Source organism: Equus caballus, chromosome 16 (genome assembly GCF_041296265.1).
Source record: "Equus caballus isolate H_3958 breed thoroughbred chromosome 16, TB-T2T, whole genome shotgun sequence".
NCBI classification, from domain to species: domain Eukaryota; kingdom Metazoa; phylum Chordata; class Mammalia; order Perissodactyla; family Equidae; genus Equus; species Equus caballus.
This window is the reverse complement of record NC_091699.1, coordinates 41,896,019-41,911,071: the sequence shown is the minus strand read 5'-3', so window position 1 is coordinate 41,911,071 and position 15,053 is coordinate 41,896,019. Positions and strand designations below refer to the sequence as shown.

The 15,053-nt window shown below is 36.8% G+C and overlaps 1 protein-coding gene across 46 annotated transcripts in view; it reads left to right on the top strand.

The window, feature by feature from the left end:
- SLMAP (sarcolemma associated protein) overlaps positions 1 to 15,053 on the top strand; it is a 158,680-nt gene that overhangs the window by 59,221 nt on the left and 84,406 nt on the right. For 27 of the 46 annotated variants that reach the window (XM_070237326.1, XM_070237327.1, XM_070237313.1 and 24 more), the window contains one exon: positions 10,245 to 10,392. In XM_070237326.1, coding sequence (XP_070093427.1) covers positions 10,245 to 10,392 — 148 coding nt within the window. Of the gene's footprint in view, positions 1 to 10,244; positions 10,399 to 15,053 lie in introns of all 46 variants that reach the window. The other 19 variants (XM_070237298.1, XM_070237300.1, XM_070237302.1 and 16 more) reach the window with 1 other exon arrangement.

Here is a 15,053-nt window from a genome sequence, read left to right as displayed (position 1 = left end):
TGTTCTTTAATACCAGTTACCTGAGTAGGAACCTCAAAGACAAAGTTGAATGCATCTTGCAGTGATTAATGTTCCATGAGAGGAGAAAAGAATCAGGATTTGCTTGTCACCACAACAGTTTTGGGATATGGGAAATAGGTTAATCTCCTCCAAATTAGAGGGTTTTTTTTTAAGATTGGCACTTGAGCTAACAACTGTTACCAATCTTTTCTTTTTTTCCTTCTGCTTTTTCTCCCCAAATCCCCCCAATACGTAGTTGTATATTTTAGTTGTTGGTCCTTCTAGTTGTGGCATGTGGGACGCCACCCCAGCATGGCCTGACGAGCGGTGCCATATCCGTGCCCAGGATCTGAACCAGCGAAACCCTGGGCCTTTGAGGCAGAACGCACAAACTTAACCACTGAGCCACGGGGCCAGCCCCTCCGAATTAGAGTTTGATGTAGGCTTTCAATAGCCTTACTTCTCAGAACTGTAATGTTTTGATGATATGTTTATTTTGTATCTTGCTGAGCTTCAGAAATCTAATTTACTGTGTTCTCAATTCTCGGTGAAGAACTGTCACAATTTGATTGCATATTTAAGAAGGATGTAATCATTCTAGCTGTATTTTGTATGTTTTATAATGTTCTCATTAAATTTTTAAAAATTTCTCCTTCCCACCTTCTCTACTTCTGTCCTTCATAATCTTATCTCTATTCTGATGTAGAGAGAGAGAGAAATACTTTTTCTTTCCCTTTTTTCTTGTGAGCTGTCTCTGCAAGAAAAAATTACTGTACAGTAAATGTGTCTGGAATGTCACTGGGAGATGGAAAAAATCCCGGCAAATTCGTAACACTTTCAAGACCTTTGAGTGGTATGTTGATAAGTTCATTTGAGTTTATATGTGAGATTTCATTTTGGCGAGAACACTTTACCACATTTCTGTGTGTTTTCGTATAGCATATGAATAAATCTTTGTATTTCCTCTTTCAGTGGCACAGCTTAAAAATTCCAGCCTCTGAAACACGTGGTGCTTTGCTAGTCAGGAAGCCAGGAAGATTATATAAGCAGATAAATGCATATGTAACATGCATATAAAGAGTTTGGTGTACTCTAAGAAATAACTACAGTCATGCTTTGCTTAACTATGGGGATATGTTCTGAGAGATGTGTCATTAGGTGATTTTGTCATTGGGTGAACATCATAGAGTGTACATACACAAACCTCGATGGTACTAATCTAGGCTATACAGTACTAAATCTTATGGACCACCGTCGTATATGCAGTTTGTTCTTGACTAAAACGTCATTTTGTGGTACATGACTGTAAATCGTTGGTGGCAAAAAGGTACAAGTCATGGATTTCCCTATTTCTAGTGACTCCCACTGCAATTCATCCTACATACAGCTGCTAGATTATCAGAGCTGTTAGAATAATCTCCCTAAAATAATATTTTCATCAAATTCTTTAGTAGTGGCTTATCTCTTAAGAAATCACAACTCCTTAGTCCAGTGCACAAAGCCCTCTCTTATAGCTTCACTCTATCATGCATTTCCCCACTTCTTTCTTTCTTTGGTTTTTGTTACCCTCTGGAGCTGGGCCTTAACTATATATAAATGTACTGCAATACCTGTTCCTCCTTCACCTCCTCCTTCACCTCCTTCTTCTCCTTGCCTTTCATTCAAATCACCACCCTCACTTGTAAGTCCTCCTTAGCAACTGACTGTTCCTAACTGTATTTTTCACCAGCCTTTCAGAATTTTGGTACTTAATTCATACTCTCTTAATTTATTCTCAGTGTAGAGTTGCCCTGCATTTGATTTTATGGATGTGCAATCTTGCCCAGACAGTTGCCCAGTAAGTGTTGTAGAATGAATGATTTGCCTTAATGGTGGAATTAGAGTTGGAACTGGCTCTTCCTATTCTAATTTCTTCAAGAATACTGCATAAACAAAGTAGGATTTTGTAAGTTTGGACTCAAAGACCGGAAAACGTTTAAAAGTCTAAGTAGGAGAGGAGGAAGGCAGTGTAGAGGTTTTGAAGGAATAGCAGTGCCAAATCTGCAATAGCTATGAGACCATGGCCATCTACTTAATATACCTGAGGCTCAGTTTCTTAATCTATAAAATGGAGATGGTAATATCTACTTGGTAGGATTGTTGTGAGGATCAGTAGTGCCTGCACATAGCAGGTAGCCAATAAATGGTGGCTATTCTTATAGATTAAGGACTTGTTTAGTTTGGCCCAAGAAAAGATTTGTAGGTCAAAACGAGGCTAGTGGGAGTGACATCACGGAAAATGGTGGAGATGGAAGTCCAAAAATTGGTTTCTTCACCAAGACAACTGTTAAGCTAGCCTCAACTATTTGAAGCAATTATTTTGGAACTCTGGAGTCTAATCAAACACTTACGCCTCCAGGCGAGTGCTTAATGAAGAAAGAGGCTAGTAGATTTACAAGAATTTCAGTGTTTTGCATAGTGGCTACCATGTTTAGTTCCCCAGACCTGCAGCAGTCAGCTGTGGGATGGTGGCCCATGGTTCCTGGTGGACTTACTTGTCCTTCCAAAATTGGGGTTGTGTGTTTTGATTGCCAAGGGTCCGGCACAGAGGCTGGCCATTGTTTCAAACCTCATGGGCTAAAGTGGCTTCCCTGGCATCTGCCAAGGGGATTTAAAGAGACAACCCCTCCCCTTCTTTTTCTTATTGGAGCCCGGCATTTAAGGAAATCTCTGTCAGGTCACTAGCTGACCATGGAGATAACAGAATAGAGACTTCAATGATGACGTGACAAGGAATATAGTCTTTGCAAAAAATAGTTTGGAAAGGTCACTAAACAGACGATGACAGCCTTCATCAAATAACAACAATCCTCAGGGAGAAGACAGAGCCTGATTTATAGAGTTACCACATTACAATATTCAAAATATCCAATTCTCAACAAAAAATTACAAAACAAAGATATAGGACCTTGTGGCCCACACCCAGGAAGAAAAGAAATTGACAGAAACCATCCCTGAGGAAGCTCAGACAGTGGACTTATTAGACAAAGACTTTAAATTAACTGTTTTAAATATGCTCAGAATGCTGAAGGAAATCATGGACAAAGAACTAAAGGAAATCAGGAGAACAATGTGTGAACAAGTGGGGAATATCAATAGGGAGAGAGAAATTGTAAGAATTACAATAGCTGAAATAAAAATTCACTGGAAGGTTCAGTGGCAGATTTGAGCAGGCAGAAGAAGGAATCAAAAAACTTGAAGATAGGGTAATTGAAATTACCCTTTCTGAGAACCAGAAAGAAAAAAGATGAAGAAAAATGAACAATACCTAAGGGACCTATGTGACACCATCATGTGCATCAACACACATTATGGAAATCCTAGAAGGAGAAGAGAGAAAGAAAGGGGCAGAAAAAAATATTGGAAGACATAATGGCTGAAAAGAATTTTGTGGTTTTAGCTCTTATATTTAGGTCTTTGATGCATTTTGTGTTAATTTTTGTATATGGGATGAGGTAAGGGTCCAACTTCATTCTTTTGCGTGTGGTTATCCAGCTGTCTCAGTACCATTTGTTGAAGAGACTGGTTTTTTTCCTATTGGAAGGTCTTGGCGCCTTTGTCAAAATTCATTTGGCTCTAGATGTATGGGTTTATTTCTAGACTCTTAATTCTGTTCCTTTTATGTCTGTCCTTATGCCTGTACCACACTGTTTGGATTACTGTAGCTTTGTAGTAAGTTTTGAATTCAGGAATTGTGGATCCTCCAAATTTCCTGGGTTTTTTTTTTCAAGATTGTTTTGCCTATTCAGACTCCCTTGAAATTCTGTATGAATTTGAGGACCAGCTTTCCATTTCTGCAAAAAAAGGCTGTTGGAATTTTGATAGGGATTGCATTAAATCTGTAGATCACTTTGGTTAATATTGATACTTTAACAATATTAAGTTTTCCAATCCATGAACATAGGATGTCTTTCTATTTATTTAAGTCTTCTTTAATTTCTTTCAGCAATATTCTGTAGTTTTCAGTATACAAGTCTTTTACCTCTTTGGTTAAATTTATTCCTAGGTATTTTATTTAGATGCTGTTGTACATGGAATTGCTTTCTTCATTTCCTTTTTAGATTGTTCATTGCTCATGTGTAGAAACACAGCTGATTTTTGTGTGTTTATCTTTGCCAGCTCCAACTTTGCTGAATTCATTTATTAGCTCTAGTAGGTTTCTTGTGGGTTCTGTGGGATTTTCCATATATAAAATCATGTTATCTGTGAATAGACTTAGTTTACGTCTTCCTTTCCAATAAGATGCCTTTTATTTCCTTTTCTTGTGTCCGGCTAGAATTTTCAGTGCTGTACTGCATAGCAGTGGTGAAAACAGTCTTCCTTGTCATGTTCCTGATCTTAGGAAGAAAGCCTTTGATCTTGCACTATTGAGTATTATGTTAGCTGTGGGTTTTTCATAAATGTACTTTATTATGTTGAGGAAGTTCCCTTCTAATTGTAGCTTTCTGAGTGTTTTTATCATGAAAGGGTGTTGGATTTTGTCAAATGCCTCTTCTGCATTAATTGAGATTATTGTGTGGTTCCCCCCTCCCCCTTCTTTCTATTAATGTGGTATTTACATTGATTGACTTTCTTATGTTGAACCACTTGGGTTAAATCCCACTTTTTCAACCAGCCACTGCTTTTCCAGCTTGGGTGAGGTCCCAGTTAGGCTAAACAGAGATGAGAGCCTTGGGTCAGTCCTCAGGTAGTCCCAGACAGGTTACAAGAGATAAGCACAATTATTTGCAATTTGGATGTGTTCTGCTCTCTCTGGAACCAGGTACTGGGAATGCAGGACGATGTCTTCAAGATTTCTCTTGTACTGGGGAAGGGGATGGGACAAGAGTAAGTAATGCCACAAAGATTTCCTACCATTTTTAAGTTGCCTTTTTCTTGATTCAGTGTTTACTTGGTTGCTGTAAAACTTTGTTTTCCAGAGTTCTAACAAAGTTGATTCTAAAGGTTTCTGCTTGTTTTTCAGTTTTCTGAAGAGTGATGGGAGCTTGGTGCTGCCTACTTCACTATTTTGCTGATGTAACTTATTTCATTTATTTTTGATTTTTAAAAATTTCCTGGGCCATCCCCTGTTGCCTAGTGGTTAAGTTCAGCATGCTCCAGTTCAGTGGCCCAAGTTCGGTTCCTGGGCACAGACCTACACCACTATTCTGTTAGTGACCATGCTCTGGCAGCAGCTCACATACAAAAAGAGGAAGGTTGGCAACAGATGTTAGCTCAGGGTGAATCTTCCTCAGCAAAAAAACCCAACAAAAAACAAAACTCCTCCTTTTTGCTTTTTATTTCTCTTAATGCATTATTTGTTATATTTAGTCACTTGTGTCCTTCTAATTTAGTTTTCATTTCTGAAATTTTTTTCCTTTTATTTCTCTTTCTTTTTTGAGGTCTTTCACCTTTCCTAAAGTGTTATAATTGTGATTTATATTTCTTTTTTTTTTGAATTATTTTCTTCATGTCTTTTAGCTTGTTTTGAAATAGTATGTTATGATTTTTATTTCTTCCCAAGGTCTGTCTTTCGTTATCTGAAGAGATGTTATTCTGCTCTTTAGTCCCTTTTTTCTTAAAATAACTGTTTGGGATGGAAGCTTGATATTTTCCTGTTGCTCATTTTTATGTGAAATTTGTTTCCTGAACTTTTAGAAGGGGTTGTGATTCAGGATAACTTTTCTAATGTCAAAGAGCTCCCTCTTCTGTTGCTTTTGTAAAGTGTTCAGAAATATGGTCACTTCCTTCCTCTTCTTCACTTTTATCTGGACCTTTTCTTTTCTTGTCTCTATTGTCCCTGCCCTGCTTAATTTTGGTTCCATACTCCACAACTTTCTCTCAGTGTGGAGCCCTATCTTGGAAGGCAGTTTTGGTAGGTAGGTTGATTATAAGAATTTATATAGGGGCTGGCCCCGTGGCTGAGTGGTGAAGTTCGTGCGCTCTGCTGCAGGCGGCCCAGTGTTTCGTTGGTTCGAATCCTGGGCGCGGACATGGCACTGCTCATCAAACCACGCTGAGGCAGCGTCCCACATGCCATGACTAGAAGGACCAACAACGAAGAATATACAACTATGTACTGGGGGGCTTTGGGGAGAAAAAGGAAAAAAAAAATCTTTAAAAAAAAATAAGAAAAAAAGAGAATTTATATAACTCGGACTGCTCCAGCCTTCTTCAGAACTTAGCTTGTACTCACTTGTTACTGAATTGGGCTAAACCTTTCCCATTTTCAGCTTTTCTTCTCAAATTGGCCATCATATTGTCCAGTGAATTCATAGTGACTATTTTGATGTTCTCCTCAAGTCTCTCAAATGCCCCATTGCTTCCCTATGCATCCTTCTTCACAGATGCTGATTTCATGCTTGTCTGGTGGCTGTTGATGGTTTTTTCCGCTCACTTGTGTTTTGAGGTTCATAAGGATACCTTTTTACCTACTTTTGTTGTAAATGTTGTCTGTGGGATTTTGGTTTTTCTACGTTAGTCACTCTGTTTGATCTTAGGTGGTGATTCAGGTAGATTCAAAATCCATGATGTGCTCAGCATCTGCCAACTGGAATCCATAATCCATTCTGCATTCACATTTTAAAAACTCCCCTCTATATACTTAGAGTTTCCGGCTTCTGGCCTATGGCATGTCTACTATGTTTGTGCTTTATTCTGAAGCTTTAGTTCAAATGTTGTTAGTCTACTGGTGTTTACATATTGCAAAACCTGTCAATGTAGAAAGGGCTAGAAAGGAGCATTTTATCATTATAGTGGAAACGAAAGTATTTACAGATTTTAGCAAAGTTGAAAGTGACACGAAGTGTATTTGTTTGTGGAATGAAAAGCAAGAACTTTCTGAAGGCCGAAGGGCAAATTATGTAACCTTTAAAGTGCAGTGCCTGTGTCACTGAAGGTAATCATAATCAGCAAGAGATGAGGAAAAGTGACTGATGGGACAGGGACAACCTTTCAGTTCTAGGATAATCATCAATGCCCGATTTATGGGAGCTTGACATTCATTCGGGGAAAGTAAGGGGTTAATGATAAAACCTGAAATCAGTGAAAGTTGAACTTTGGCCACAAGCTACAGAGGGTTTTATAAATTCAGTACTACTTACACACTTGCTCAACATCAAAGTGACTGCCCGGTGGCTAGTGCAAACACTAGAGCTACTTGGGCATTCCTTAGGCTACTAGGAAGTAAAGACAGTTAAAGCTTTGACAGGATTTTTTTTTTAGAGTGGCCAAAACTGATCTCTTTTAAGGAAAATAAAAGCTGCCTGATAGAAGAAGATTTGTCTGCAGAGAGGAGAAAAATATTTCTAGTTTGAAAGTGACAGAGGACCGACAAACATACCTGCTTATGGGAAATGCGTCCAGAGGTTTGTGAGCCTAGTCCCTTCCCAGTTCCTTGCAAACAAGTTGACTTCTTTATACTTTCAGGAACCTAACTGATAGTAAATAGATTAGCTTCTGTACAATGTAGACTGAATAATGGCAGATTGTTTCATAGGAGGTACAGAAACATTTTTAATATCAATCTTTCAAAACAGCCAAGGGTAGAAGGATAAATCACATCAATGAAAATATTTCTGCAGGGAGGTAAACTAATGCAGTCTAGCTGTACACAAGAGCAGAGGCTCAGGTACATGAGTGGAGGTTAGTGTTGGCTGAGAGGGATGAGGGAAGAAAATAGTGGAAGTTAATGAGTTTAGAGAGGGAACCAGGAGCCAGGTCATGTAGGGCTTTATAGGCTTTTCGATTTTATTCTAAAGTTTTTAGAAGCCATTAGCAGGTTGAGAACGGAGGAAGAATGAACAACTGGTGTAAATGACATGTTCAAGCTAAATGTGCTTTGGACAGTAATATAGGCCTGTCACAATGAAAGGAATCTGGGTTAATATTGATTTAAAATTTTTTTAATTTGAAAATTTGTGATTTTAGAATTAAGAACTACAAACATGAGGTGTTGAGATACACACGCACACACCCCTTTTTGTTTTCCAAACAAAGTTTGCTAAATAGTACTAAACCTCATTTTATATATTCTTATTTCTATTCTGTTCTCTTCAATGTTTAAAACAAAACGCTAGTCTCAGCCCACTAAGTTGGCTTAGCAACACACTAATGGATCAGAACTTGAAGTCTGTAAATCTAGTGTAATTCCTTTATTTGGCTTGCCAAAGAATACATTACTGAAAATGACCAAAACAATCTAGATACCGCCACATTTTTCAAGAATATATTTATTAAAAAACAGAAAGCAAACTCCTTTATACAGTATAACAGTAGGCTCCAGTGTAGTAAAAATTTGTGGGTAAGTGTTTCTACTTGAGTGGATTGCCTGTGCTTATCTTCCTGGCATGAAATGTTAAGGCCTGTAAATTTCAAGTGGACTTATAAAATATCAACACAGTTTTATTAGTGGTCTGTAATTAAATATACAAACTGCCAGCTGAAGTAACAGTTGATCTCTTCTGAATTGTAAACAGAGCTAAGTCATTTATAGACAGCCTGGTGGCCTTTAAATTGTCACCTAAGAATTAATGAAAAGAAATGTCATTTCATAGTTTCTGAAAATTGCTTATTCTTTTGTTGTCTTTCATTTGGAAGAGAGCTTGTGGGAGGAGTGAAGGATAAATGAAACATAAAGGTCAGTATGAAGTAATGGGAAAAAATGGTCATTTTAATTCTGTTATCTGAATCCTTGCTCCTGTGTTCCCTTGCTCTGTGACCTTTGGAAAGATACTTGCCTGTGCCTCATTTTTCTCGTTTATAAATGAAAGTAATATCTATATCATAGCTTTAATGTTAAGGTTAAATGAGGGCCTCGTGGCATAACATGTATTTTAATAAATATTAGTTTCTTCTTTCCTTTCTTCCTTAGGAAGGAATTCAGTGAAAATATGTTGCTAGAATAAGCAGGGCTGGAGAGTGTAGAAAAATGCAAAAAGAAAGGTACATCTTTTTTTATTGGTTGTTTTCTTCCTAGTGAGTCTATTGTGTGTGGTCCTAGTTGTTCCTAATTTCTTTTAGGATAGGTAAGTAATAAATAAATAGGCTTCCTGTGCCTCCTGCTACTTCTTCCCTTTTTAAAGGGGGAAGATTACCCAAGTGATGAAAGGCAAGTTTGGGAGGCCAGGAAATAGTACTTTCATAGCTGATTCCAGTATTTTGGTTTCTAGTGCTTCCAGTCTGCTTTATTGCAAAGAATTTACTGAAGATGCTGTTCTGATACCAAGTATGTTAGCTAACTGATAGCTATTAATTATAGGTGTTACTTAAAACCAGTTGTCTTTGCCTGTGGAATAAACATTGCCTTTGATTTAACCCAGACATCCTAGGAACAAAGTTACAAAGTCAGAGTGAAAACCAAAGATAGAATTAGAATTTTATCTAGCTGGATTTTTCTTTTTGAATAACTTTATCGAGATAAAATTCATATACCATAAAATTCACCCTTTCAGAGTAGAATTCAGTGGTTTTTAGTATATTCATGGAGCTTTGCAACCATGGCAACTATCTAATTTTAGAACATTTTAATTACCCCAAAAAGATACCTTGTACCCATTAGCAGTCTTTTCTCCACCTACCCTACCCTCCTTTCCCTGGCATCTCAGCCCCTTGCAACTACTAATGTGCTTTTTGTCTCTATGAATTTGCTTATTCTGGATATTTCATATAAATGGAATTATGTTATGGTATTTTGTGACTGCTTTTACGTAGTGTAATGTTTTAAAGGTTCATCCATGTTGTAGCATGAATCAGTACTTCATTACTTTTTTTGCCAAATAATATAATTTCATATGGATATTTACCCATTTCATCAATTGATGGACATTTGGGTTGTTTCTGCTTTTTAGCTGTTATGAATAATGCTGCTATGAACATTCGTGTACAAGTTTTGGGGAGGACATGTTTTCAGTTCTCTTGAGCATATACCTCAGAGTGGAATTGCTGGGTCATATGCTAACTTTACGTTTAACATCTTGAGGGCCTTATAAACTGTTTTCCAAGGTAACCGCACTATTTTGTCTAGCTCAATTTTAAATCACCCAGTTTTAGGGTTCTAATTTCATATATATTGAAGGAGAACCCTAGCTGATAGGAATGGTTTGAATTGATAGGGGAAAATATCCACCTGCAGTAGTTGGCAAAGTTGGAAGAACTTTTTTAAAAAATAGGTTTGGAATTATTACTATTAATCTTTGGCCTTTTGTTTTTAAATTTTGTTTTTGCAGTTTTATCTCCAAGACACTAAAAGTAGTAATGGTACCTTTATAAATAGCCAGAGATTGAGTCGAGGCTCTGAAGAAAGTCCACCATGTGAAATTCTTTCCGGTGACATTATCCAGTTTGGGGTAGATGTGACGGAGAACACACGGAAAGGTACGGGTATGGATCGATTTTTCCTATTGTTTGTCTTTTTAAATTTTTTAAAAATTCTATTATTTAATGTTACAAAACATTTCGTGTTTGTAAAGGCAATTTAAATACAGCATTACATGCAGTGAAAAGTTAAAAGTCTCTTACTTTCTCTATTGCTTTTCTAAAATCTTAAGTTCTGAAATTTTAATAAGTAGTTTATGTTTTTCATCACAGTGTGAAAACATAGGCACTACCATGTCAGTTAGGAAACACTTGGCTACAGTGACAGCATACCCAACCAACAGGCGCTTAAACCGTAAGGATATTTGTTAACAAGAAGTCTGGAGGTAGATAGATCCAGACTTTGTTCACTTGACTCAATGGTGTCGTCAGGAATCCAGAGTCTTACTGTCTTCCTAGTCTACTGTCCTTAACGTGTCAGTTTCTTGTGCTTTTGCTTGTTGCCTCATGGTCAAAGGGTGATGAATTTAGCCCCAGGCATTATTTTCCTCACACCACTGGCCTAGGCAAAATGGACGAGGTGAGGACAAATGTTTTCCTGTGTGGCTCTCTTTATGTTGGAAAGAATAATCTGTAGAATCCTCCCAGCAGATTTCTTCCTTTGTCTCCCTGCCCACATGGTTAGGTCACGGGCATAGCTACTTGTAACTACAAAGGAGCCTGAAAAGTTGCTTACCTGGCAAAGGGGATCAGGAGATCCATGACTGGCAAAGATCAGTTATGGTTTATCCCTTCCAGTTGTGTATGCATTGTTGCCCCAAACAAAATCAGAGTTCTACGGGGAGCTAGTTGTACCTATCACAAATATAAAGTTTCATGTCTCAATTTTTGAAACTAGAAGTTCTCTTGCTAAATCAATGTAAATTGTCCTTATTTTTGCAATTCTGAAGCTTGGTGGCTCTACCTAGTTCACTGACCACTTTGTGACCATGAAATTATATGAGTGAATCATAAGTATGCAGTTCCACTAGGTTAGTTTAATATGGACAATCAAACCAATTGTCATGTTTGTCCTTTTGCTTCTTTGAACATACTCTGATCTGGTGATATTCTAAGTCATCAGTCTCTGACATTTTGCATAGTAGACATGGGGATGAGGTGGGGAGCCGTGGTGGTGATAATTCTGGTGTGTGTGTGCATGTGTATATTTGTTTATATACTTTGACTGGTGTTGCAACTGCAATATTATTTTAACTGAGTTTTTGTTGGCCTCCTCAGGGAGTTAGATTTTGATGTTTGAATTTGGGTAGGGCCAAAGTCTTAGGAGTTTCCATTTACAATTGTAAAATAGAAAAGAAAGTTTGTGTTTTGATGCAAAATATTGAGTACTCCTTATTAAGAGAACTCAACTTATATGTGACCATACTGAGAACAGCTGCAGTGGACCCGCTAACATCTGCTGTTGCCACATCACACCTCCTCTGGTACCAAGCCATTCAGCAGACATTTTCTGAGCCCCAGCTGTGAGTAACCCCCAGAGAAGACAGAGAATTTGATTACACTGTCTTTCTCTCCAAGGAATGTCTATCTTCTTGGCTTGCATTTCCCAAAGAGAATTAATAGGTATTAATTAATAAAAGAATGAGATAATCAAATAACATTTAGGAAATGCTTAGTTAACCAAAGATAAGCAGGACTTCTCGGAGTCTTTGATATGCTAACATATATGCAGAGCTCCAAGAGGGTGACTGTTAGAGAATGCAGCTCTTTCTAAACTCTTTCCTACTCTTCTAGTTGTGAGAGACGCTGTTTAGAAAATGCTGTAGAAAGCTAAGAGGACAACCCTGAGATGGAGGGTTATTATTAGTAGAGTATTATTTTAGCAACATTAGATTCTTGCAGGCTTTTTTGAAAATTTAACTATCTTTTATGCCAACTTTAAGGAAATTAAGTAAAGAAAAATTTCTTCATTTAAAATTTTGTTTCTTTTGGTATTTATTCACTTAAAAACGTTGACTTATTTTATGCATGGCCTCTTGGGACACAGCTGTGTCACATTTGAATACTACCTGTTTAAGCATATGCCAGAAAAAGAAGTATAGACTTTCTCCTATGCTAAACAGTACTGTGATAAGCTTTATATAACTTGAAAAATCCTACTGAAATTATGCAACACTGCTGGATAACCCCTCGATCAAAGAGGAAATCAAAAGGGGAATTTCAAACAGTGTAGAAAGGAAAGGAGACTTTTACACCAAAATACATTAAATACTTTACTCAGATAAAAATTTATAATCTTAAACTTCTTCTGTATTGAAGAAGAAAGGCAAACAATGAAGGAACTTGGCACTTAGAAGAAATTAGAAAAAGAGTAACAAGAAAAGGAAGCTGGGCTGGGGCTGGCCTGGTGGCACAGTACTACTGTTAAGTTCACACGTTCTGCTTTGGCAGCTTGTGGTTTGCTGGTTTGGATTCTGGGTGTGGACCTACACACTGCTTGTCAAGCCATGCTGTGGCAGGCATCCCACATATAAAGTAAAGGAAGATGGGCATGAATGTTAGCTCAGGGCCAGTTTACCTCAGCAAAAAGAGGAGGATTGGTGGCAGATGTTAGCTGAGGGCTAATCTTCCTCAAGGAAAAAAAAAAAGAAGCTGGAAAGAAGAAATAAAAGGCAGAAATTAATGAAATAAAAAACTCTAGAAGGGATAAACAAACTCAAATGCTGGTTCTTTATAAGCAAACAATAAAATAGGTAATTCATGAGCCTTGATTTCTTCATTAGGTTAAAAAAAATACTAGAGAAAATATGCAAGGTAAGGCATGAGAAAGGAGATGTAAACACAGATACAGGACATACTAAAGGAATTCTAAGAGACTGTATTACATGCTAACCTCTGACAGAGAGAGAGAAAAAAAAAACTATAGTAAATTGATGTTTTCCTAGCAAAGTTATCACAAGATATGGAAAACTTGAGTAAATCGATTTCCTTAAAAGAGACTAAAAAGTTATTAAAGATTGACCAGAAACAGAAGCATTCATAGCTGATTTGATCTTATTTTAGAAAACAGATAAATCCAATGTTATTTAAATAATCCAAACATATATAAAGGTGGAAAGCTCTCAGAATCCTTTAAAGAAGTCAGCAGCCTATCATTAATGCCAAATTCTGATAAAGATAGAATACAAAAAAGAAAACTGTAACTAGTTTTACTGTGACAATAGATGAGAAATTCTAAGATGTTAGTAAATTAAATTCAGAAATGAAGCTAAAATAACAGAGTAGAATTTATTCTAGGAGTGCAAAGATCATTCAATATTGGAGAACTCTATCAATAAACTAAAACTGAAAAACATTTAACTGTATAACCAATAGATATTGCAAAGACGTTTGATCAAGTTCAGGAGTTATTCCCAATAAGAATTCTAGGTAAATAGAATGAAAAGAAAAACTAAAATAAAAATTCTAATTAAAATAGAATAAAAATAGCAAAAATACTTTACAGATATAAAAATGTCTCAACTAAATTTGCATGTATCAATAAGGATAAAGCTCAAACAGTATCTTAAGAAAATTGCAGAAGGATGTGTGTGATATAATACTATTTACATAAAGCATGAATTCACGCAAACAATGCTATACAGTGCTTTTGAATACATTTATAGTAAAGATATAAAGTTAGACACTTGGAATGATAAATATAGTTTGTGAGGATCTATGAAAGGATTTTTTTTTTGTATCAGTTTGTATAGTACAAAAAACAGTGGAAGCATAATTTAAAAATTTCCCAATATGCAGCTATTAAAAAGAATAAATTAGGATTATATGAATTACAGGGATTTCTATGAGATATATTGTTGAGTAAAGAAAGAATTACTTTTAATAATTTCATAATTTGTAAAAAGTCTCACCAGTTCCTATAAATGTATATATATGTATGTGTTTGTATAGGATTATATGAACATGAGGGAAAAAAGTGAAAGAATGCATTCTCGGTCATGAAGGTGAGTCATCCTGGAGTGTGGGTAGAAGGGAAGAGTAAAGGAGAAAAGGGAGCCAAATTAAAAAGGGCAGGGCTAATGAAACTGCAGTAGAAACACGCCAGTATGTATAACATTTATGTATTTATGCAAAATCAGGTATGTGTAAAAGGAAATTCCAAAAAAATATATATAACATATAAAGATTTTCATGTATATGTGTGTGTATAAAATCGGGATTTTGTTAAAAAGGTGATATGAGCTTGATGTTATTGAACATATCAGTTCATATTAGTGTCTCTTCCAATCCAAGCTCTCCAAAAACGAACTGATTTTGATGTTTGGCTTTCCACATAGTACGGCTCCGGGGAGAAAACTCACTGGTCAGCACTGTACAAATAACCTGCTGTAGAGATACAAAATATCACTGTAAACAAAGTGACATTCTAATAGATTAAAAAAAAAAAAAAAAAAGGAAGGGAGGAAGAGAGAAAGACAGTCTGTCAGATCCTCCTGCAACAAAGGCCTTAGCAACCCAACTGTTGCCCACTCCTCTCTTCCCGAACCCACAAACTGCTCAGACAGGGCATGAATTTCCTGGGTCACACAACACTACAGTAACCCTCTGTTGCAAAGCTTGGGGCAAGTTAGTTCTATAATCTTTGCATATAACTCCAATCAGCTCATCAGCCCAGGTCCACTTCCCCAATATCTCTTCCTAGGTTAAGCCCCTATGAACAG